Source organism: Eptatretus burgeri, chromosome 8, assembly GCF_056783735.1.
Source record: "Eptatretus burgeri isolate ZD-2024b chromosome 8, Ebu_testis_v1, whole genome shotgun sequence".
Lineage (NCBI taxonomy): Eukaryota > Metazoa > Chordata > Myxini > Myxiniformes > Myxinidae > Eptatretus > Eptatretus burgeri.
This window is the reverse complement of record NC_140968.1, coordinates 28827197-28852150: the sequence shown is the minus strand read 5'-3', so window position 1 is coordinate 28852150 and position 24954 is coordinate 28827197. Positions and strand designations below refer to the sequence as shown.

The 24954-nt window shown below is 46.8% G+C and overlaps 1 protein-coding gene and 1 long non-coding RNA gene across 3 annotated transcripts in view; one reads left to right on the top strand and one right to left on the bottom strand.

Moving 5' to 3' along the window:
* Positions 1 to 24954, bottom strand: part of LOC147021412 (radial spoke head 10 homolog B2-like) — a 66915-nt gene that overhangs the window by 4502 nt on the left and 37459 nt on the right. Inside the window, exons 12-13 of one of the 2 annotated variants that reach the window (XM_085891325.1) lie at positions 5968 to 6116; positions 5178 to 5285 (exon numbers count right to left, since the gene is read on the bottom strand). In XM_085891325.1, coding sequence (XP_085747451.1) covers positions 5178 to 5285; positions 5968 to 6116 — 257 coding nt within the window. Of the gene's footprint in view, positions 1 to 5177; positions 5286 to 5967; positions 6117 to 11490; positions 12210 to 24954 lie in introns of those variants that run through there. The other variant, XM_085891326.1, reaches the window with a different exon arrangement.
* Positions 15633 to 23653, top strand: LOC147021413 (uncharacterized). Its single transcript, XR_015060786.1, has 2 exons — positions 15633 to 20007; positions 20454 to 23653. It is a non-coding gene; the product is annotated as an uncharacterized LOC147021413 (long non-coding RNA).

Sequence of the window (24954 nt, the reverse complement as noted above, 5' to 3'; positions counted from 1 at the left end):
AAGTGCGCGAGCTCTGAGTTGCCGCGCAGGTGCTGCGCATGGGAAAAAAAAAAAAGGAGCAAGCCTCACTTTCGGGTGTACAGGATTCCTGGGCAAGGGGTGAAAGACCCCCTTACCTGGGCACAGGATGGAAACTAGTTAGGGGGAAGGGTTACCTTAGTTAGACCGACTTCATGGGGCAGGGGTAAGTCCTCATGGAGTCCGTGGAATGGATTAGTTAGAGGGATTGTAGCCAGATTTAGGTTGGGAAATAAATTGATTTTTGGGACATTTGAGGACAGTGACAGACTTGTGGATGTGTAGAGGGGACGTAGCTTAGCTACGTAGTGTTAAAAGGAACGTGCTGTAGTTTAAGGGACGACGTGGGAGCACGAGTTAGTTAGGGGATGTAGTTAGAAGGATGGCAGAGTTCAGCGGTGTGTGTGTTGAAGAGTTGTTGGTGAGTTGTGAGGTGAGTACTTGGTGAGTGAGTGAGGCCAGCGGGTCTGTGTGTATGGACCGAATGGGGAATGCATGGTGCGATGAGTGATTGGGGGGAGGAGTGACTCCCGCCCAAGGGACCCCGGGGTCAGAGTAAAGTGAGTTAGCTGGGTTAGTCAAATTGAAAAATGGAGGTCGTTTTGTTGTTGGTGGGAAAGTAGGCTCGAGACCCATTTGGAGGGGTGCAGGAGCCCTGTTGACGGGCTTGGGAGCGTGGCTGCGAAAGGTGAGTATCGCTGAGAGGGTACCCCGGGCACCAGGCTAGTCGGCCGCGGTAGGCCATGGGCCCATGGGGGGCCGGGATAGAGTAGTGGGCACGGGTGCGCCTGCTTGGTGCGGGGGCCCGGGGCGCCATTAGCCGCGTGGGCAGTGTTGTGGGCACGGGTGACCCTCGGAAAGGGGCCCGGGAGGCCGGCCTGCCACGTGTGCGTTTCAGGGGAGGTGCCATGGGGGCACTCCCCGGTGTTAGGGAGCTGGTAGGCTCGGAGGCAGTGTAGTGCCCGGGGGTGCCATAGCGGGAGATTCGGCAGAGGGTCGTGCCTGCCAAAGGGAGCCACGTGTCCCAGCCATGAGACCGTGTGAGGGCACGGAGAGAAAATTGGGGGGCGAGGCCCGAAATTGTGAGGACACCAACACAGGCGACGGGAATCTGGGTTGTTAGAACCAATAGTTTAAGCGAGAGGCGCTTGTTGAAAGCCCCGGGGTAGTTTAACAGTTAAATGGTTAGGGTAGATTAGGAGATGTACCCCTCCGCACCATCCATCCCCTCGCTCTCGTTGTGGGCCGCTGGACCCACTTTGGGTTAGATCGCCGAACTCTGACGAGACCATTCTGAGGATTCGTTGGGCCTCGACACAGGACGTTAACTCTCCCTTATTCCCCTCCCGGGAAGGAACGTAGGCGTTGGGAGCAGGCTTGGTGACAGGATAGGTTAGCCGAACAAGGACGATAAAGGGGGTTAGGGGACGATTTATAGTGGGGAAGTAAAAATAAAAACAACAAAAAAATAAGTTGGGGCTAAATTGGGGTTTGACAAATTAAGGGAGTGGTTATGTACAGTGACAGGCAAAGGCGATAGGTGGGAGGGAGACAGGTAGGTAGGTCCGAGCCCGCCTTCCAAGTGGCCAGCACCACCGCACTCCTTCCACCAACCTCCACTGAACGGCAAGAGCTGGCCAACTTCATCGGCTGGCCGTGTTTTGCTTCAAGGCGGAGGCCGGCCAACTTCGTCTGCAGCTGCTGTGCTGCAAGGCCTGTGCCGGCCAGTTCATCTGCTGGCTGTTTTTCTTCAAGGCCTGTGCCGGCCAGTTCATTCTGCGGGCTGTGTTTGCCTGCTGCCTTTGCCATGCCATGCCCACTGCCCCTGTTCACCAGCCCCGTTCAATTTTTGCTTTGCCCCCCCCCTGTTCATTTCCATGTGCGCCAGGATCAAGGCAACAGTTTGCAAGCTGCAAGAACTGCCCTGTTGGCAGCTACAACACGGGCCTGCAGTGGCGGCCCGTGCACCGTGTTTGCGTCCATCCATTCATTCAAACCATTCATCCATCCATTTGTTGTGTTCATTGCGTGTGCCACTTGAGCTGGCACGGAGACTGCGTTTGTGCAGCCCATGCACCGTTGTGGTTCACTGCGTTCAGTTCAAAAGGGAAGGCCTTGGACTGCGTGTGAGCAGCCAGCCACGTTCCCTGTCTCCTGCATTGTTTGAGCCAGAGACTGCATGTGGGCAGCCTGGCTCCCTGCTAACTGCTTTCTTTTTGCAGAGTTCAATGATCCTGGGCCATGGTTTAGTGTAAAATTTGTAAGTTAAGGTTAAGATGTACTGTAAATATGAGTGCGCCCCCGGCATGTTTGTCTTAGCGCCGGCAATTTTATTTAAGTCGTCCGTATGAGTGAGTTTGTTTAGATAGTTACGCAGCCCTCAGGTTATTTATTTTGGGGACACGAATACCATGAATGTCGCACTCAGGGATCCGTAGGTAAAGTGTACTAGGGGAAAACTACACATGATGGCACACGAAAATTTGTCGACTCGGGACGAGTCTGTAAAAAGGGGAGGGGGGTAGTGTTGTGGTTACCAAATTCGCAAACCACCATTCAGGTCCCTTAGGTGAGGTATCTCGGTAAGTGCATGTGTAGTTAGGCCCAAACCCGTTGTCTAGTGGGAATACATGTCATTTATACGTGCTGCGACTCTTCAGGATAGCCGTTTTTCTTTTACTATCTTTATTTTGGACCAACCGCCATGATCACAACCACAACATCAACCACCGACCACAACCACCGCTTCACCACAACCGCCACGACCTTCACGTCACACCTCGCAACCGTAGCATCGCCACCGTTCTTGCCCCGCTGTGGGTACCGGTGTTGGATTCGTGCAGAGCGCGCGTCGAACCGCGTGTACAAAATCACGGATTTTGTGCTTCAAAAACGGATCAAAAACGACACACGCCCACTTTTTGCCGTCCAATCGGTGAGCGAGGGCTTAATTGGCCCCGCCTCCAGAACGATCGATATATGCAAATTTGTGGATCAAAAAGCCTTCACGCCCACTTTTTCTCGGGCCAATGGGGAGCGAGGTGAAAGGGCAAAGGGAGGGGGTCAAAGGCGAAGTTACGGGGGGATAAAAGGACGGTGTTCGTCAGTCAGTCAGAAGGGAGTCGCAAACGAGAACGAGAAGGAGTCGGAACGAAGGAGAACGAGAACGAAAAGAGAACGAGAACGAGAAGGAGTCGGAACGGAGGGGACGAGTGTGGAAGTCTGGAGCCCGAAGCCTGCAGTGGCTGGAGAAGCTGAAGAGAGTCGGACGAGGGGGTGCTCGCGTCGGTGCCAGGAGCTGCACGCCCGAGGGAGGCCGGCTGCGCGACCTGGCCGAGGTGGAGACGCACACCAGGGATAATAAAGATCCTCTATACCCCGAGCATCAGCAACCCCCTCCTGTTTCCCCCCGCGCTGAGATAGTGCGACCAAGGGGCCCCGTTCCCACCCCTGCCAGGCACTGTCCACGAGGCCCGTGGGTTGCGGGGCCATCGCCGCTCCGCGTCTCATCACCAGACGGGTAGGCCCGACCCGGTCTCGGCCTCAGGCCTGCCTCATTCTTGGGGATGTTCTTTTCCTTGGTTTTGGGTATGTGTTGTCGGCGCCGTCTGTGAAGTAGAATTGTATAAGTGTTGCCGTGTGCTCGGTAGTCGGTATTAGCTCTGCACTGTGTTTTCACTTTTATGTTTGCTTTTTGTGTAAATGGAATTGTGTTTTCTTTTTTGTGTGCATTTGGTGGAATTGTATTTGTGTGCTTCCCGTGTGCCGCGAATAAATGTGCTTTATTGTTGAACTGTTTCCCGCTTCGCTTCGTCATTTCTTTCTTTGAATCCTCATCTTGCTTCACGTAAAGGGTTGGTAGTGGGCTGAATACGCCCGATAATTAATCGAACCGTCGAGGTCGACGATAACACCACTCGGTTATTCTGATAGTACGGAACGGGTCGCTTAAGTGGCCCGTGTCCGAAGTCGACCTGCGGCGAGGTGCGATCGCCCGGTCTACCCTCCGCGTGGGTACTTAGGTAGGTCGAATTTGGCGAGCAACCCTATCCCACGCGGGGGCTGATTGGCTCGATCGCGGTGAGACCGAAAGGTCCACCCGTGACTGGTTCCCGGCGTTAGTCCGAGAGGGTCACGACTGGATTGTCCGTCCGGTGGGCGACGTGCCGCGATTCGAGTTACGTAGCCGTTCGCACGCCGGCGGGCGCGAAGACCGCAACAATATATATATATATATATATATATATATATATATATATATATATATATATATATATATATATATATATAATCTGAGTGGACCAAGATACAAGTAAACAATAAAAAAAAAAGACATAAAATGTCATATCCCCCCATTGTTTTCGTAATTTTGCTGCATGAAGTTAAAGGGCTAGCCCACATTGATGTACAACTAAAATGGCCGCCAGTCTATCAGTCGGCCATCTTTGATCAGATCGCAAAATATAGTGAGGTGCAAATGTATGCCATTGTATACTGTGTTTGTGACAAGTATGAACAAAATCGGACCATGCTTGTCGAAGAAATGGTTGGGGACACGTTTAAGGAACAAAATGGCTGCCATTCGACCATATTGGATCTGATCTCGAGAGAAAAGGAGGTGTGTATGCACACCATCATGTGTTGTCTTTGTGCCAAGTACAAATAAAATCGGTCCACACATGTCCGAGATATGGTTGCGGACGCACACATGGACACGAAAATCTAGACCAAATCCAAAAGCCCCCATTTCGGACTAAGTCCATTGTGGGCTAATAAGATGGGCCAGAATTAACAAATACATGAATAAGACTTTGTAAGTAGGTATGGTGAACAACATGGTGGATGTGCTTGAAGGTCCTGTGGGATTGGATAGACTCGTGGAGAAGTATAGGTGAGTGAAAAACTTGACTTGGTGAGGAAAAGTTTATTTCTTTAACCTCAGGTTTCTATATTGTAAAATAATTGCTAACTAATGCATAAAATGCTGTATAAGCATGTTGCATAAACAGCAAACATTGCTTGCAAGTTCAAAATATTGTATTGCCAGCTAAACAAAGTTTTCAGGCTTAGAGAATAAAGGAGCTGGTTGTGATTATTGTGAATCATGTATCGAACCACACTGTGGCAAACCACTACTAATCGATCAAGAACAAACACACCTCCAGTTCCATGTTGCAGAACTTTCCATCAGAGATGCTGTAGTTATCCACAGCAAGGATTTCTATCAGTTGTACAACTGGTAGCCTGTCTGTGAGGAGGCCGAGCTCCTGTTGGTCAGAGTAACAGAGTAGTTTAAAAACGAAGCAAGGTGATAACATGTAGGTTATATGCAGCACAGGCCTTTCTGCCAGTTTATCTCCAAATCCATGAACACATGGCATCTCTGATCTCTTCCCTCGAGTTCAAATCTCAAACATCTTTTCAACAACTTCTGAAAGTCCCGCTCTCGTGGAACTGTTGATCTCGAGGTGTTTCCTCAGTCATTTATAGAAGTAGAATTAATTGCATCCAATTCCTGATTTGTATCGAGCAGAGGACTGGCAGGATGGCGTTGAGGTGCACCCACTCACCTCCAAAGCTGTCTCGCCTGAGTTTGAATCCCGACCTAGCTATAAACTGTCATCACAGTGTTTCACAAGCAGGGTGCTTCATCAATGGGAATGCTGTCCCTCTGATGGACGTTAAATGGTCGTCCCGTCTGCGACATGAGTTGGTGGACGTTAAATATCGCATGGTGTACTTTGCGAAGAGTAGTTGAGCTATCGCTGGCACCATGAAAGGATTACAAATTCCTGGTCTGTTTACTGCTGGGAAGGCAGTGGCAAACCACCCAGTTTAAACCTTGCCAAGAAACTGCTTTGGTATCACTGACATTTTGTAGCAGAGTATGGTACATCAGAATCAAGCCAAGATCAAAAAATTAATTCAGCCAATTTGATCGAGTCTTACTTTCATCATCCAGACAAAGTTTCTTCCACACAGTGAGTGGTCGTATGGCGGCTGCTGTCGTGGTTTGCAATATGTACAATAAAGGTTCCAGCAGCTGGAAGCGAAGTTTAGAACCAGCTTCGTCCGTTCGGCATTCCCGAACACGAGGCCTAACCAGTCACACGAGGCAGTGTATGCTGTTCAAATAGAATTCACGAAGTTTAAATCTTCTACACCATCAATTAGCTGATTATCTTTCATTAGCCTGTTCCCTGTACAACAGGAGACTGTGTGCGTGCGTGCACACATGTCCAGCGCATAACTTTTTTTTTTTTAAACCACTTGATTTTTTTAATCATCAATTTTTCAACAAACCTTTATTATGAGATTGTGAAGACTAAGTGATAATTGGGTTAAAATGTCAAAGGGCAAAGTCACAGTGAGTATAAATAGGCCTTGTTAGCCCCCGTGCCATATCGAGCGTAAGAACAGTCCGTTTTCAACAAAAATCTCTTCCGTGTTTCTTTATCTATTTACCTTTGAGCTTCAATGTGCCTGTCCAGGGCATAACTTTTTACCATTTGAGCTTTCATCATCATATTTTCAACAAATCATGAAAATATGGGGAAAATGATAAAAAATTGGATCAAAATGTCAAAGGGCAAAGTCACAGGAAATACAAGTGGCCCTTAACTCGTCCACTGTGCAGCAGGATACGGCCCAGTTTTGTAATTGTTTCCGTGTTTCTTTATTCATTTTCCATTTGAGATTTTATCATCAAATTTTCAACAAACCTGTATGATAAGAAGATGGAGAACACAAATTAATAGAATGTACAATTTTTCGAAATTTTGTTTTTTTAGCTGTATTCATCAAGTTTAGTTCAAGCGTAAAGCAGATGTGGACGTGCTTTGCATTTTGAGATGCTTTCAAGTTCATGTAATTATTTTGGATGGCACCTGAACCATTTACTTGTGACACGATTGAGACCGTGACGATGATTGCATTGACAGGGCATATGCATTAACCAAGTCTTTGGTTAATACAGCAAGATTTATAGTACTGTGATCTTTCAACAGCTGATTTATGTGCAATATAAAAATAAATAAGAAGTCGAATTTGAAAATCCATCATCTTGCATGAACTTATCGGTATCGTCATCACTTCAGCACAAAAGAGGTATAAAACCAACAACAATTTCATAACATGGACTAATCATGTATCGTGGAACCCTGACATTTGTGGACCCTGCATATTCGCGGTTCATAAAATGTGACCTGCTTTAATATTTGCGGCCCTGTGCTTTGTGTATTCCTATTTTATTTATTTATTTGTTCATTTACTTTTTGTTTATTTATTTATTTCACTTCAGGACTAGTCTCCGATATCCACTGCTGCTGATATTAATTTAGCCTGGGAATTCTTCCACAGAAACCTGCTCTCATGCACAGATTCATCCCACCTCTTCTTCAATTATTTTACCCATCCTCCCACTCCCTCTTGGTACTCTGAATCCTGTGGTGAGGCAGTTGCTCAAAACCAATTTGCATTCTCCTGGAAGTCAAATCCGACCAAAGGCAACCTCAGATCATTCCACAAAGCCCACAACATGTGTGTCCACTCTTAGGAGAGCCAGGAAACAACATCTGTCCAATGTCAAGAATGAGCTTTCAAACTTGTGTGTGTGTCTCCTCCAAAACCTGGTGGCACCTTGTCAAGCCCATCTCTGGTGGATGCTCCCTTTCCATCCCTTCCCTCACTTCCAATGGCACCACAGCCGACTCCGCTTGTGAGGAGGTCGAATGCTTCAATTCTGCTTTTGCTTCAAAATCTTGTGTCCATAACCGTGCCCTCTCTGTATCCATCCTTCTGAGTCATACTCAACTGCTCCTGAATTCTGTATCTTTTGCACCTGCAAAGGTGGAAAAGTTTCTGGCAACCCTCTACTGTGATTCTGCAACAGGACTGGACGTGTCCTAAAAACTCTCTGGTCACTCGACCTTGGACATGCTGATTCTACTCTCCCAGCAATGAAAAGACACCCTCAATGTCAGATGTGAGATCAGGGCTGTCACTCTGGACATATCTCAAGGTTTTGATGCAGTCTGGCATCCTGCCTTGCTCTCCAAACTGTCTGCCTATGGAGTCCAAGGCCAACTCCACTCTTGGATGACTGATTTCCTTCATTCTCGTAGCCATCATGTGACTCTCAACGGAACCCCTTCATCTCCTCTCCTTGTCAAGGCTGGAGTACCACAAGGCAGTGTTCTCGACCCCATCTTATTCCTAATCTTCATCAAATATTATCTAATCTCACTGACTCTGGAAAATCCACTTTATCTCTTTGCTGACTCCACTCTACAATGACATCTCCCATCCTTCTGATAGACAGACAGCAGCCTCTTCCCTTTCCTCAGACCTTGACAACATCACAAACTGGTCAAACACTTGGAATGTCTGTCTCTCAATCATGAGAAATGTCACACACTCACTTTCTCTCTGCAAAAGGACCATACCGCAAATCCTCACATTTACTTTCTCCCTCCGCCCTGCTGTTCCATTTTTTTTCCAATGTTGTCTTTATTTGTTGTGTCATAACTCTTCCACGAGCCGAGACAATGTTAAAAAAATATATATATATATATATATTGTTGTGGAAATGGCCCTTAGTGGGTTATTAAATATAGGATTAGCCCAGATCCCCCATTAAATGCATGTTTCGCCAGGTTGTTCAGTAAATGGACACTACATGTGTGTCGGGAGGTGTAAGAGACTGTTCATCGTTGGTACATTGGTGGTGGACCGAGAGGCTCTTCTTCTTTCTTCCTCTCTCTGGACAATAGACTCCGCCCAGCGCGCTGAGAGGGGGAGTGGCCTAGAGAAGGAAGTGAAACTGAAGGGAGGAGCTTGTCGGCTTCGTAAAGGGGCACGCCCCAAAAAGAAAAGGTGGTGAAACAGCGCCGAGGTGGTGCCGATCGGCTGTACACGGGACGGCTGTGTATGTTTTCGTGAGGAATGAGCTGAAAGAAAGGCAGGGAAGGAAACAGAGAAACGACGAGTGTCGAGTCATGATCTGCTGGATGAGCAGTCGGCTTGGAGGCGAGCGCGTGCCGGGAAGGCAAGAGAGAAACGAGTGTCGAGTCGCGATCTGCTGGATGAGCAGTCGGCTTTGAGGCGAGAGAGCACCGAGAAAGAGGAAGTGAAACAAGGGAAAAACTGCAGTGGGCTTTGAGGCGAGCGAGCGAAGGAAAGGCGGCGGTGAATCTGCGACGAGAGCGCTGAAGTGTGGTGCGATCGGCAGTAGGAGGAACTGAACCTGAGGGTCGAGTCTGCCATCTGCCGAGGGAGTAACTGAGCCTGAGTGTCGAGTGCGGATTTCTGCTGTATAGAAATGACGACTAGGAGGCTGCAATCTGCATCGAGAGGAACTGGTTGCTGTGTGGTGCGCGATCGGCTTTCGTGAGGAGACATCGACAGATTCATCCGGAGTCCAGTGACGGAGCCTCTGACTCTCCCTACTCACCTCACGGCTCGACGACGTCTTGGAATCCCATGGACCCAGCCTGCCGGAGCCCAACACCCCGATTTGGCCTTGTCTGGTGAACAGGCCAGGCCTGGACTTGTATGCTGGACCTTGTGAGAAACCAGCTGAGACCCACCATCGATCTGACGGTCTTGTGCCGTCGACATTGCTCAGGGTCAGAACGCGCTGAGGAGGGTGTGCGCAAGCGGTGCCTTGAGAAGGAAGAGTACAGCGCCACCATCTTGCCACACGGCGTGCTCGAGCTTGGGGCTCGAATCCGTGGACATCGGCTTGTCACGAGCCACATTCGTGCTTTTGACACTTTCCTCTCGTCCATGAAACATCACCAAGTACTCTGTCTTGTCTGCATGCTTTCCATGTCTTGTCTGCATGTTGTTTAAGGCTCATCTCGTCAGTCCCCTTCGAAACCCATAATCCGTAGCTCCCGAGTTAAGAACGGGTTGAAGATTAATTATAACATTGTCGTGAATGCTTTGCTTGTGTCATGTTCCCCGATGTCCCCAATAAATCTGGCTGATTCGCATGAAGTTGCCGCTTTGAATTAATTTGTGCCGCGTCGAGGAACGATCCGCTCGATTTGGATATAAAAACGAAAATGGTTACAGACTGGTAGACACTGCTCGGTCTCTGACAAAACCAGTCTGTAACCGGGGTCTATTCCCCCAGCTGGCAAAGTGCAGGTGTATTTTGGTATCGTGGTTCGATACGTGTAACCCAAGGTTGTGCCGAACCAGCCGGCATTATAACCCCGGAGACTGTGGTGGTGAGGGTGGCACTGAATCTGTTACATTTGGCTGTCAAGAGTAGGGTGCGAAAACCCAAACTGGTTATGGACAGTGATTGACGCACTCGTCCGAGCCCCCCCACCCCCGGATCCGTAACAATATATATATATCCCCACTTTTCCCATTGAATCAATGCCCCGACATTCACAAATTCGATATTCGCAGAATTTTTCAGGAACATATCCCCTGCGAATGTCGGGGTCTTACTGTATTTGATGATAAATCGTAACTGAACAATGTTGTAAATCATTTCGCACATATTATTAACAAGGCAAAGTTGTACTCGATGTTGAAATGTCAGAATGTGTACACCCCACCTGTGGGGTACATGTGGAGGTGTTAGCAGGTAATTCGGTCACAAAATGTATTTTACCTCAACATGCAGGAGTAGGTGTGAAACTGTTCACAGTAAACCCTTATATATTGTGGGTTTCGACCAATCACGAGCAGCCTATTGTGTTCCATTTTCGTTATTGCGGTGTTTCATTTTGGCCATTCGTGGTTTTTGAGCAGAGATGAGTCATTATTTGCATTCCTGTCTGAGTACGAAGCCTTTACTTATTTCTCATGCATCGTTAATTGTAGTAATCAGACCAGCATATGGAATGAAGCTAACTTTAATAATAAATCGTCATCAAACAGGAAATGATGTACGGAAATCCTGTAAAACTAGATCGATAAATCTCGGTGCCACACAACAGAAAATAATGGTGCCCAAACATAAAGCGATGGACAAAATTAATTACGCCAAAAGGAAGAGAAAGGTTATGATGTGCAAAAAAATCCAGTTGTGAGAAACGTTGACAGGATGTGAAAGTGTGTGAAAGTATGGGAGAAACCATTGCAATTCACCCCTTTTGAGTGGATTGGTGATACGGGAGAAATTGCAGATTTACCAGTTTCTATGAGGCACCCTGGGCCGAAGCCTCCAACTTAACCATGGCAGCTCTTGGAACTAATCGAGGCGAAGGGACTTATGCCGGAGCAAGTTTTCAACGCCGAAGAGACGGGATTATTTTGGAAGAGGATGCTATCTCGTACCTTCCTGTGGTACAAGGAAAGGTGGCGAAGGATCTTCTTACCCTTCTTCTCGACAGCAATCCAGCAGGCGACTGTCATGCTCCCGATGATTGAACACACATCACAAGTTGTACATCCACATCTTTCTAACCTCCACCCTCTCCCAGCTACCAGCATCATTATCATCCTGAGCAAAGTCTTGTGTTTTCTATTTACAGCAGAGTACATAATATTGTGACGTCCACGGGACTTGAACAGTCCCGCCAACGTAGAATGAGCCGAAACGATGGAGGCGGTTTATTTATTTATAACACAAACATGGCGGTTCTAATCTCTCTACCGCAAACGGGACGAGGAAGGTGGCACGAGTCACTTTTCACTGAGTTGATGCTGTTTATTTGTTTTTATTATTAACCAGAAATAACAAGACTCGGCAAGAAGAGGGATCCGGGGTGATTCGACGGGATGGTGTGGGATCAGGCGTGGGGAAAAACACAGACAATTCCAATGAATATACAGTTCTCAATCCCTCTAAGGCGCCAAGCACACACACACACACACACACACACACACACACACACACACACACACACACACACACACACACACACACACACACACACACACAAAAAACGTAGCTATTTCTGGTGGTCAGGCTGGACCGTGGTGTGGACGCAACTGCCCCTGGATCGGCGTCGGACGAGCTGGCCTTGCTCTCTTCAAGGGGGCAGGAGAAACCGTGGTGCTGTCGACCTCCTGGTGTCGGCCCAAGTCCGCTCACTGCCGCCAGGGAACCAGTTCTGGCGCCAAGTTGCGAGCAGGAGAGGGAGGCAGGTCCGCCCGCCGTTCGACCCCGTAGTGCGAGCCAGCAGAACCCCAGAGCCAACCAAGGTGAGGCACGAGGCTCAGCAAGGCTGCAAGACACGATGAAGAACACGATCGAATCAGCACAACAACAAGGATGCTCTCCGCGCAACAGCCTCCACACCAAAAAACACGATGTTTTTTTTGTCCAGATCTTCTTCCTCTTTCTTTTCGACCCCAACAGAACCTTTTTATCCTACTGTCCTCGTCACTTCCAATCGAGCCGTTTATTGGCCCACCGCCGTCGCCTTCTGCCAATCGTGATCACGGGGCGGAGCCATCCGCTGCACTGTCCGGTGACGTCACGGCCAGTCTCCAGAGAATACCAAAAGGGGTTTACGCAAACACACTTACTCTATCCCGTGTCCCTATCTAATTACGTGACAATTATCATTTCCCCCTTGAAGAAATGAACATTTACTAGACAACTTATCACCACTGAATTGCTACTTATTACATCGAGATGCTGGTAAACTCGAACAGCATGGCATACCTAATTAAACATCCTAATTACCCTTTGAATGCATACCCCCCCTCAAACGTAACAATATGTTTACCCTTGCCGACCTTGCTATTTCATTAAAAAAAATTAAACAGTAAAACTTGTGTTTTTGTTTATTTTCCGCTGCATTTGTTTTATTTACATGTTTATTTCAATCTTAACTTGATTATATATATATATATATATATATATATATATATATATATATATATATATATATATATATATATATATATATATATATATATATATATATATTGTTGTGGTTACCAAATTCGCAAACCACCATTCAGGTCCCTTAGGTGAGGTATCTCGGTAAGTACATGTGTAGTTAGGCCCAAACCCGTTGTCTAGTGGGAATACATGTCATTTATGCGTGCTGCGACTCTTCAGGATAGCCGTTTTTCTTTTGCTATCTTTATTTTGGACCAACCGCCATGATTACCACCACAACCACAACATCAACCACCAACCACAACGCCGCTTCACCACAACCGCCACGACCTTCCCGTCACACCTCGCAACCGTCGCATCGCCACCGTTCTTGCCCCACTGTGGGTACCGGTGTTGGACTCGTGCAGGGCGCGCGCCGAACAGCGTGTACAAAATCACGGATTTTGTGCTTCAAAAACGGATCAAAAACGACACACGCCCACTTTTTGCCGTCCAATCGGTGAGCGAGGGGCGGGTGGCCCCGCCCCCAGGGCGATCGATATATGCAAATTTATGGATCAAAAAGCCTTCACGCCCACTTTTTCTCGGGCCAATGGGGAGCGAGGTGAAAGGTCGAAGGGAGGGGGTCAAAGATGAGAGGGCGAAGCTACGGGGCTGATAAAAGGACCGTGTTCGTCAGTCCAGAGAGTCGAGAGGCGGAGAGTAGGAGAGTCGAGAGGCGGAGAGTAAGAGAGTCCAGAGGCGGAGAGTAGGAGAGTCCAGAGGCGGAGAGTAGGAGAGTAGGAGAGTCGGAAACAGAGAGTCAAGACTTCGCGGGCGGTGGAAGGAACTGGTCGTCGTGTGCGTTGGAGTCGGAACGGAGGGGACGGAGCTGTGGAGAGGCGGCGAGGGCGGACGAGGGGGTGCTCGCGTCGTGCAGGGAGCTGCACCCCTGGGAGGCCGACAGCGCGACCTGGCCGAGGTGGAGACGCTCGTCGCGGGATAATAAAAATCCTCTATACCCCGAGCATCAGCAACCCCCTCCTGTTCCCCCCCGCGCTGAGATAGTGCGACCAAGGGGGCCCCTTTCCCACCCCCTACCAGACACCGTCCGCGAGGCCCGCGGAGTTGAGGCGCCATCGCCGCTCCGCGTCTCATCACCAGACGGGTAGGCGCGACCCGGTCTCGGCCTCAGGCCCGCCTCATCCTTGAGGGTATTCTTTTCCTTGGTTTTGGGTATGTGTTGTCGGCGCCGTCTGTGAAGTAGAATTGTATAAGTGTTGCCGTGTGCTCGGTAGTCGGTATTAGCTCTGCATTGTGTTTTCGCTTTTACATTTGCTTTTTGTGTAAATTACATTGTGTCTTTTCTGTGTGCATTTGGTGGAATTGTATATGTGTGCTCCCGTGTGCCGCGAATAAATGTGCTTTGTGTTGAACTGTTTCCCGCTTCGCTTCGTCTTTTCCTCTATTGAATCCCCATCTTGCTTCACGTAAAGGGTTGGTAGTGGGCTGAATACGCCCGATAATTAATCGAACCGTCGAGGTCGACGATAACACCGCTCGGTTATTCTGATAGTACGGAACGGGTCGCTTAAGTGGCCCGTGTCCGAAGTCGACCTGCGGCGAGGTGCGATCGCCCGGTCTACCCTCCGCGTGGGTACTTAGGTAGGTCGAATTTGGCGAGCAACCCTATCCCACGCGGGGGCTGATTGGCTCGATCGCGGTGAGACCGAAAGGTCCACCCGTGACTGGTTCCCGGCGTTAGTCCGAGAGGGTCACGACTGGATTGTCCGTCCGGTGGGCGACGTGCCGCGATTCGAGTTACGTGGCCGTCAGCACGCCGGCGGGCGCGAAATCCGCAACAATATATATATATATATATATATATATATATATATATATATATATATATATATATATATATATATATATATATATATATATATATGTGTGGAGCTGTTGAACAGCTCCCAAGATGAAAGCAGCCAAATTAACAGGATTACCTTTTCTTAAAATTGAATGTAGCATTTAATTGAGGAAGCCAAAGCATTTAAAATGCTCTCAGTAAGCTACCATTTTTGACTGTTGGTAATCAAAGCCAGTCGGCTATATGTCTATCTCTATCTCTATCTCTATCGCTATCGCTATCTCTATCTCTATCTCTCTCACTCTCACTCTCACTCTCACTCTCACTCTCACTCTGTCTGTGTTCTCTCACTCTCTCTGTCTGTGTCTCTTTCTCTGTCTCTGTCTCTGTCTCTTTGTCGTGCAGCTGAACATCTGGCTTTCTTGTTGGCCCTTGTAACAACATTCTTTGAGCCTTGGGCTCAGAGAAGTCCAATTATAAATCAGCACTGTTTTGGTATAGTTCAAAGGGGAACATCTTGTAGCAGAATGAGACGATAATATATATTGTGATAAAGATCTGCCTGATCAATAACAGATCTTCTTGCTTGTGAAAAGATAAAGGCTTTGTCAGGCCAGGAGAGAATATTTGCTGGGGTGTTGTTACTTTCAAAGAAACCAGATGAGCAGGAAAAATATATATAAAGTAAACCAAACTGCTTGCGGGCCAGAGTTTTGACTGGGCTGGTATACTGTAGGTATTCTGTGCCTTTCTACTCTCGTGTATACACTTTTGATGCGCATTAAACCTCTTCTCTACGACGATTGGTGTAGTCATTGCTTGATTGCAGACCCTGATCTCGACATTTTGGCGTAGTTGGCAAGGGGGTAAAAACAGAGCAAGAGAGGGGAACTTCTTGCTTGGTGAGACAAAAAGAGGACAGCAGCCGGCCGGCTTAAAGATAAGGTAAGAACTGTCTCTTTTTCTCGCACTGGGACATACAGGTTCGCTGCTCTTTGTGATCTGTACTTATCTTAAAAGAACGAGAAAAGAGGGAGCTTTGTGCGCATCAAAAAGAAGGATACCCCCGGGGGGTTAAGTGTTCGCAGGGGGGGTTGCAGCTGATGCTTACAGGCTCATCTAAGAAATCCCTGGAGAACAATGTCTAAAGGGGAGATTGCAAGGTACAAACCCTGGGAGGGTAATCTGAGAAATCTCCAAGAGACAAGGTATTTCTGTGGGAGATTGAGGACGTGCAAGGTGTGCAAGGGAGTGTGAGGGTTCGTGGAAAGGTGTGAAAGACACTCAACCCAACCCAAGACCACCCCAGGCAAAACACTGACCAGTCCAAGAATACTCTAGAAATGATTCAGGGAAAGTGGGAAAATAAAGCTGTCACGGAAATTATGGACCAAGGTAATGTGATCAATTGGAATCATGCTATGAATGAATATAAAAGTACCCATATGCATTCCTAGAATAAGATTGGTTAAGATATGCATTTGTGAATAAGCCCGAACCAAACTTGAAGCGTGTAAGATGTTTCGGGAAGAAGCATGACAAATAAATAATGTTGGAAAAACAAAAAAGAAAACTTGTAAGTGTTAAGATTAAAAGAATAAGTTGAGAAAACACCTTGCCCCACCTGTGCAACTGCAGTGCACAGAGCGGGGAAATCAAGAGAGAATACCAGGTTACCCATCTAAGGGTTTCCTTAATCCGTCGAGGTTGTGTCCAAACCTGGAAGGTACGAGGTCGCTGGTCACGACTTTTGCCTTCCCGGTGAGGAGGTGGCGGAAAAACGCAGGCGGAAGGGAAGGTTACAGTGCAGCCAACTCAAAATCGGTAAAATATCCATTAAAAGAACAGGAATTGAGATTAGTTCTGATGTGATAATAATTGGAAATTTAAAGCGAAGTTCTGAAAGAACAGCAGACGAAGCTTGGCTGCTCGTGAAAACGATGTGTGGAAATGGAAGGTGGGTGGGAATGATAACCCACAGAGGGAAGGATCCCCCCATTGTGAAGTGGAGGAATGTGTGCGTCTTGCCTGAAGGGTAAAGGTCGGGGTCGTGTTCCTCTTTGAGAGTTTTTTTATTTTTTTTTTACGACTCAAAAACGAGTCAACGGGAGAATTTGTGGCAGATGTGCCGAATAAAGCCTTCATTGTAATCTCCAAGTCTAGGAGTCCATACAACACGAATTGAATTGGGAATTATTTAATCGCGGTTGGATATAAATAAAAGGTAATTTAATATAGAGTCAAATAGTTCTGAAATGTGTTTAAATTAATTTGTATACGTGAGTAATGTGTGGGTCGAACGCATGTCCGCAGTTTGTTGTGGATGTGGATGGGGAGAGACGCGGGACCAAGGTGCGAAGGAAGGAGGGGTAGGATAAAAGGTGGGGGCGAGCTGTGTCGAAGTGCACATGTTGTGCCCAGAGGCGTGCTGTGTCTTCACTCGTCGGTGAATGAAACAATGACATCCAAGAACCAGGACAAAGACATTCGGCAAGCTGAAGAAATGTTTTTGGGGGAGATGACTAGTGGTCTTTGAACACGCGTCCATTGCAGACCTTGTCACGGAGCATTAATCCTCTGCCTGGCGCGATCAAGTTTTTTGTACGAAAGCGGACAGAGGAGCTTGTTTGTTGTCCTTATATGAGCCTCGATCTGTCAGGATAAATTATTTGGATTAAAATTGACCATAAAAGCGGGTTATCGTGCTCAATGTGTTGGTGCCCTGCTGTGAAGTGCGGGCTGTGCGCGATCTTTGTTTGGGAGAGTCGGGCTGCGTGAAGTTTTCCTGAATACGGGGAGAGGCTTTGGAAAAGAAATATATTTTTTAACCGAGTGAGGCACGGAAAATTATCAACACGGTTGGTTGCATCATTATTGTGAGGAGCTCGGTTTTACAATCAATTGTGATAGGCATCTGTGGTTGAATGTACGAAGTAAGCCGTGTGTGGAGCCCTCGAAGGAGGGAGGGCTGTACGGTGTGGGAGATGGAGCACGAAGCACGAGTGTGGTCAACATCTGGGCCGCATTGAAATCGGCCGTGCCGAGGGTGCTGTGTAAATTTTCGAAGCAGTTCATCCTGGCCTTGTAAGTTTGCAAGTACACATGTGCAAATGGACAAGACCATTGTGTGCTGGACCCTGAGTAAATTCCACAATGTGCCAACCCCCTACAGCCCCCTGCACCTCCGAAGAGTCTGGAGGTATGGCTGCCCTTTGAGCTGTGCATCCTCGGTTCAAATCTCAACGCAGCTCTAAAACTGCCATCCTGGTGTTTCACATGCACTGCAAAGTTTGCTAACATCGGTTCGTGAACATTAAAGATCCCACGATGCTTTTTACGAAGAGTTGGCAAGTTATTGCAGGCACCCTGAACATTAAGCTACAAAACTGCTGCTCGAACGTGCAGGGGCACAGCTGCTGTCAGGATGGGCATGAGTCGGGACTCGAGTCGTCAGTTGTGTGCAGTACGTGGCGACAGATTAGTATCAATTGTCACAAGGACGTGTCAGTGCAAATCATGCAGTGTCCCTCCACCGATACACACATTGGAATAAATAATCTCACCGACCTGGGAGGAATGACAGGCTGAGTCAACCTCAGGAACCAGGGATACTGAGAGTCAGGAGTCGCCAAGAGCCACAAACAATAGACATTGTGCTCTGACGGTTTGAAAGAGGAAATACGAATCGTGCAAGTGAGGTGCGGAGTGTGTGTTGGGATTTACTTTAGGCTCATGTAAAGGATAATTGAGAATTTGGCAGATTTTAAAAACAATTACCATGACATGTTTTGAATGAAGAATGAGTTAAAATCGCAACTGTGGCTGTGGACATAATTACATACACAACTCAGCCGGGAACAGAGGAAAATACTTTATTTTATTTTGGGCAGCACCAAATGCTTTGTAGAAGTGTGGGCCAAATGGATGAATGGATGATATCTGATTAGGCAGTGTTGGTTGACTCACTGTTAGAGTAAAATGTGGTAATCGAAAGATGTCCGATACTGGACATAACTGTCAGGGTATGTAGTGTACACTGAGAATAACATCTTGGAAAGTGATTCTGTGCTAATTGCGGTATGCAATCTAGCCGAGGGTGAAAGCATATTCCTGATATGTGTATACTGTACAGATGGCACAATGTAGGGGAACTGTGGAAATAAGAGGATATTTAATGTCGCAAAGTGTGTGAGTCAAGAATAGTTAAATCGATAGTAATATATTGAGCACATATGAAGAAAAAAAAAAAACTACAACGACATCCTCCCTGGCTATCTTCCACCATTGGCCTTTCCGATGAGCATACGTGCCAAGCGCCTGTGGGGGAGTTATTTGGCAATCAACGCTACCTAACTACCTGGTGCTTGCAGCGGTATCGAGTTGCAGGTTCGAGTACCATCGAGCCGGATTGTCAAGGATTGCACAAGGCAGGAAGGTCCAAGGAAGCTTCTCACCTCCAGCTCACCTTCCCTCCGAGGGGGAGTATCAATAACGACCCAACGGGGTCCCTTTTTGGGGGGGGTGTCTGGTGGGGGCCAGTCCTTAAGCAGCACCTGTATGGGTGCTTGTGTATCAATTTCCATTTATTTTATATTCTAATGACTCTGCCCTTATGTGCTTCTTATGGGCTTCATGATGGTGCCCAGGGAGCCACTGGGTTGTCTGGACCGCCTGGAGAAGCGGGAGGCAGTGGAACTCTTGGTGGTTGAGGTCCTATCGGACCTCCAGGCCCAAGTGGTCATGATGGCATGATTGGCCCTCAGGGCAATGCTGGAGACAGGAGTCTACAACACCAGGACGCCAAGGGGCGATTGGGATAATTGCACCATCAGGATCATCTGGGTCAGTGGGTGAGCAAATGGTGGGTGCAGGTGAGCACATGCATCTGTGGTGAAGGTAGTGGTGTGAACCCATGGGTCGGGTCAGACAGGCAGAATTCACATCTTTGTTTACGTTGAGATCTGAATTTGTTGTCTTCTGACGTCAACATCGGTTGGTATTTTAAAAACGCGTTTTTCATATCATAGCAGCCACCGTACCTGGAAAGGCTCTCTGTGCATTGTATTGTCATAATGGTAGACAGTGGGGCTATGTACGCTCTCTGATGACGACCAACTTATGAATGGGAAAGAAGGGTGCGGTCGGTGGAACTGACTCTACTGCTCCCTCTAGCGGTCGTGCTTGCTGCTGATACCCAGCCCCCACAACAAAGTGGTGACCCAAAAGGTTTTGCTCGCTTTGGCTCATAAAAATGAGCTGCACGAACAAAAGGGGGATGATGTAGAAGGAGGTGCTGAGAATATGGTACACTCAAGAACTTGCAGAGGTGGGAGAAAATCGAAAATTTGTAAAATCGAAAGTTTTGGAAGCAGCTATGTGTTATCAAATGTTTGTGGTGTGTGCTGCCTTTGGGCTGTTGGGTGCATCACTGGTTGGAGCATGACTGTGCTGCTGATGCGGTGTCCCTATTACCAGTGTACTGATGTTCATTTTTTTTTTGCCAGTCTTAAAGGAGTGACAGGCTGAGTTAGCCCTCTGGGGTTCGTTTAGTGGTAAATTAAACTTGAGCTCAGGGCTCTGGGATCCTGGTCGCCAATTTAAGGGCAAGGCCAAACAGTACATATAATTATTGGTAGAATGTCTGGAAAATATATGGACATGTATAAATGAAGATTAACTCTTGTGACGCTTATAAATATTGTGAAAGAGTTTGACAACAGGGTGTTCGAATGGAGGAACGTCCTAAAGATGCAGTGGACTGGACTTTTTCAGGTATTATTGGTTACCCAAGGAGCTGTCAAGAAAAGGTAAGCCAATCATGGATTCACGCATCTCATTGCAAAAGGATACAGGAAATCGAAAAGAGAAAGAATGTTACTGGAGGTTTATGACAGATGTGGCAGTGTTTGATTAGCATGTGTATAATCGTGATAATATGGACAATAACAGATAGTGAGGACATTTTGGGAATGTCATAGAGATCAGAATGTTTGGTAGGTCAATGGTAGGGGAAACAAGGAATGGGTTGTGACAGGGTGCACAGGGAAGAAAAAAGGTAAACATTGGGATCAATTGCATTAGGATGGCGTATATGGGAAAACACGGATTACCCTTGTTTGCAGTTCCACTCCAGGGGGAGAACATGTGTGGGTACATAGTCCGTAGACAAGATAGACCAGTTTTAACTAAAGTAGAGAAGGCATCAGTGGAAGGTAGAATAGTAGAGATAAAAAGTAATTGGGAGAAGGGGGGTTATAATTGCACGAACTATGAGCATTGGTATTACCCTAAGTACAGAACTATTAAGCAAAAGGCTGTGGGACAGGGCCCGGCAAGAGCAATAAAAGTAACGAATTATGATGGATTGAAGAAGGGGGAGGGATTAGAAAAGTACCCCCCACATTTTCAGCTCATGCACAAACAAATTGGATTGATTTGTCTAGTTAGAGGACAAGGGGGGGGACCCCATTTAGGAGAATCAACATGCCAGTATTATGCTAGACATGGGGATGAAATGGTGACCATAAAAGGGCGAATTAATGGAACAACCATACCTGTAAAAATCGAATTAAATAACCTGCTTGAACCTCAGGCACCCCTAAATGGTACATATTTTGTGTGTGGGTATAAGGCATACTCATGGCTACCAGTGGGATGGAGGGGATCATGTTTTTTGGGATTTATACTGCCCAGGATTCGGATCACTGACCAATCACCCTTTGTACCACAGGTCAGATCAAAAAGAGCCATTTCAGAAGTTGAGAGGTTTTTCATGATTGCATTCCCCTTTTATGGAGCAGGCAAGAGTGCAAGGGAAATTATCAATTTGGCAGCATCTTTGGAAAAGCTTGCTAATACCACCAGCGAAGGATTTCACAAAACGAGTGCCGAGCTGGTAGCTATACGGACAACCGTGATGCAAAACCGCATTGCTCTGGATATGCTTTTAGCAGAGAAAGGAGGGACGTGTGCGGTTATAGGTGTGGAATGCTGCACATACATTCCAGATAATTCAGAAGAAATTGATAATTTGGCTGAAAAAATTAAAGCTGAAGGTGCAAAATATCATGATTTTAACAAGGGATGGTCAATGGGATCTTGGTTGAAGGGAATATTGGGGAGTTGGGGAGCCTGGATAATCCATTGGTTGTTTATAGGGCTCATGATCTTCATAGCAGTGATTGTTGTCATCACTTGTATTAAAAATCTAATCAGGGAGTGCGTGAGACATTGTTCTTCTACAGCAAAGAAAACAACAAAACCGGAGATGGTCCTGGGGAAGCCTGCTGTGGTTGCTGTGGTCAAACCGCTGCCAACACCTCCGCCGTCTCTACCCTCCCCGATAATTCACTCTGGTTTTCCTCCCCAACCCATAGACCCTGAAAAGTACTGTGAACTTAATGGGACGGTTGACCCACTGCTTACACTCACATTGGATGAGTGTCTCGACTTGCTCACACCGATGACTAAGATGGAAAGAAATGTTATCTGAACATTGCCTTGTTGGAAAATGTTGGGACTTTTCTTTAAAATTTTCTTTCACTCTGGCTTGCAGTTTATATTCTTGTTTGCTGATATTCTTTTTGTTGGTTCATAAAGAACACAATATATAGATTCTTACTTGTTGTTTATAAAAATTATATTCTTGTTTGCTGATATTCTTTTTGTTGGTTCATAAAGAACACAATATATAGATTCTTGTTTGCTAATTCTGACTTGTTTATAAAAATTATATTCCTGTTCACAAAGAACCATAGTTAGTTGAAAATATATGTATCTTTTTGTGTGTGTGAGAAATAATTTTGTGTAAGTTGTTTTTGAAAGGTAATTTTTTGCTTCCTCATGACCTATATTCAAGTTATAATTGTTGAAATGTATCCATTGTTCTATAGAGGGGTGGGGTCTTGATGGGCCGGTTGGGATGGTGGAGGGGGGGGGCTTTTCTATGAAGCAAGAAAGTGCGGGCGGAGCTTTCGTGACGTAATGACCCACTTGGAGCTACTCAGAAGAGTGGGCCACTTCTGGACGAGACTCCCTTTTTACCACCTTGCCGCTCCATCGAGATCCCATCTCTAAAAAAATACTATAATTGTGGTGTTCCTTTTCCACTATGTTTCTAAGTAACAGAGGGGCAAATGTGGAGCTGTTGAACAGCTCCCAAGATGAAAGCAGCCAAATTAACAGGATTACCTTTTCTTAAAATTGAATGTAGCATTTAATTGAGGAAGCCAAAGCATTTAAAATGCTCTCAGTAAGCTACCATTTTTGACTGTTGGTAATCAAAGCCAGTCGGCTATATGTCTATCTCTATCTCTATCTCTATCTCTATCTCTATCTCTATCTCTATCTCTATCTCTATCTCTATCTCTATCTCTATCTCTATCTCTATCTCTATCGCTATCGCTATCGCTATCGCTATCTCTATCTCTATCTCTATCTCTATCTCTATCTCTATCTCTATCTCTATCTCTATCTCTCACTCTCACTCTCACTCTCACTCTCACTCTGTCTGTGTTCTCTCACTCTCTCTGTCTGTGTCTCTTTCTCTGTCTCTGTCTCTGTCTCTTTGTCGTGCAGCTGAACATCTGGCTTTCTTGTTGGCCCTTGTAACAACATTCTTTGAGCCTTGGGCTCAGAGAAGTCCAATTATAAATCAGCACTGTTTTGGTATAGTTCAAAGGGGAACATCTTGTAGCAGAATGAGACGATAATATATATTGTGATAAAGATCTGCCTGATCAATAACAGATCTTCTTGCTTGTGAAAAGATAAAGGCTTTGTCAGGCCAGGAGAGAATATTTGCTGGGGTGTTGTTACTTTCAAAGAAACCAGATGAGCAGGAAAAATATATATAAAGTAAACCAAACTGCTTGCGGGCCAGAGTTTTGACTGGGCTGGTATACTGTAGGTATTCTGTGCCTTTCTACTCTCGTGTATACACTTTTGATGCGCATTAAACCTCTTCTCTACGACGATTGGTGTAGTCATTGCTTGATTGCAGACCCTGATCTCGACATATATATATTTTGTGGAAATTCACAGAACACCATTCAGGCTTCCCAGAGATCAGTTATGTCGATAAGTGTGTGTTCAGATTAGATTTCCCCACCGATGTCTAAAGGGATTTATTAGTGTAACCGGGCTGTGATCTTTGAGTCAGCCATTATTCTTTTGCTATCTTTATTTTGGAACAACCACCACACCACTATCATGACAACCACAACCGCATCTCCACACCACTATCACGACCACCACAACCACCTTCATCACAACCACCTTAACTACAACATTTCCACCTCAGCACATTGAGCCAAGAGTTCCAAGTGGTTTTGTTCCAGGGTTTTCCCACTGGTTCGCTCTGTATTGTTGCCAGAAGCCTTGCATTCGTCCAAGGAAAGCAGACAATGGCCCCCGCCCCAACGAATAACATCTACACCGGCCAACGCGGTGGGAGCCCAACCCTCCAAGTGGAGAATTAAAATGGGCCCGATTCACCGAGAAAAAACGCCCTTCTGGGAAAATTCCCTCGCGCGCCGGGAAGAGAGAGGGGGCGGGGCTCCGTGGATATAAAGAGGCACTGGAACACAGGAAAAGGTGTGCAGAGAAATGTGGAGCAGAGAGTAGTGTGGAGCAGAGAGTAGTGTGGTGCAGAGAATTGTGGTGCAGAAGAGGAGAGAACTGTGGTGGTGGAAGGGTTGTTGGAAGAGACTTGAGAGAGAGTCGTTGTCGGGTTGGGAGGAGACACCAGCAGTGGAGGCTGGAGTCTGGGGTCTGGAGGATGGAGTCCCGGGGTCCACGGACATGGTCACTTTCTTGTTTTCTTTCCTGGGTTTTTGAATGAAAGTCAGTGGCGCCTTGTCCTATAAGTAAAACTGTTTAAGTGCCTGTAAATCGTAACTATAGATAACGGCTATAGATCTTTGGTCTGCTCGTGTCCTGTCCCCATTCCCCCATTCAATGCTTGAATACGTGTGGGAAATAAATGTCCTTGTTTGAATGTCGCCTGCTCGTTGCGTCCTCTTCCTCAATTGAACTACCATTATTACGAACGGAATATTAGCTGGCTTTTAATAGCCGATAAAGTAATCGGATCCAGCGGGGCTTGGCGATATACAACTGCTCGGCAAATCGCAAACGGTGTGAGCTGCGTACAACGGCTCGTATCCGTACGAGTCCCGTCGAGGTGTAAATCCCCGGCATTCCTGTCTACGCGCATACTTAGGTAAATCGACAATTCGGCGATCGGACCCTGTCGCGCGTGGACAGAATAGTT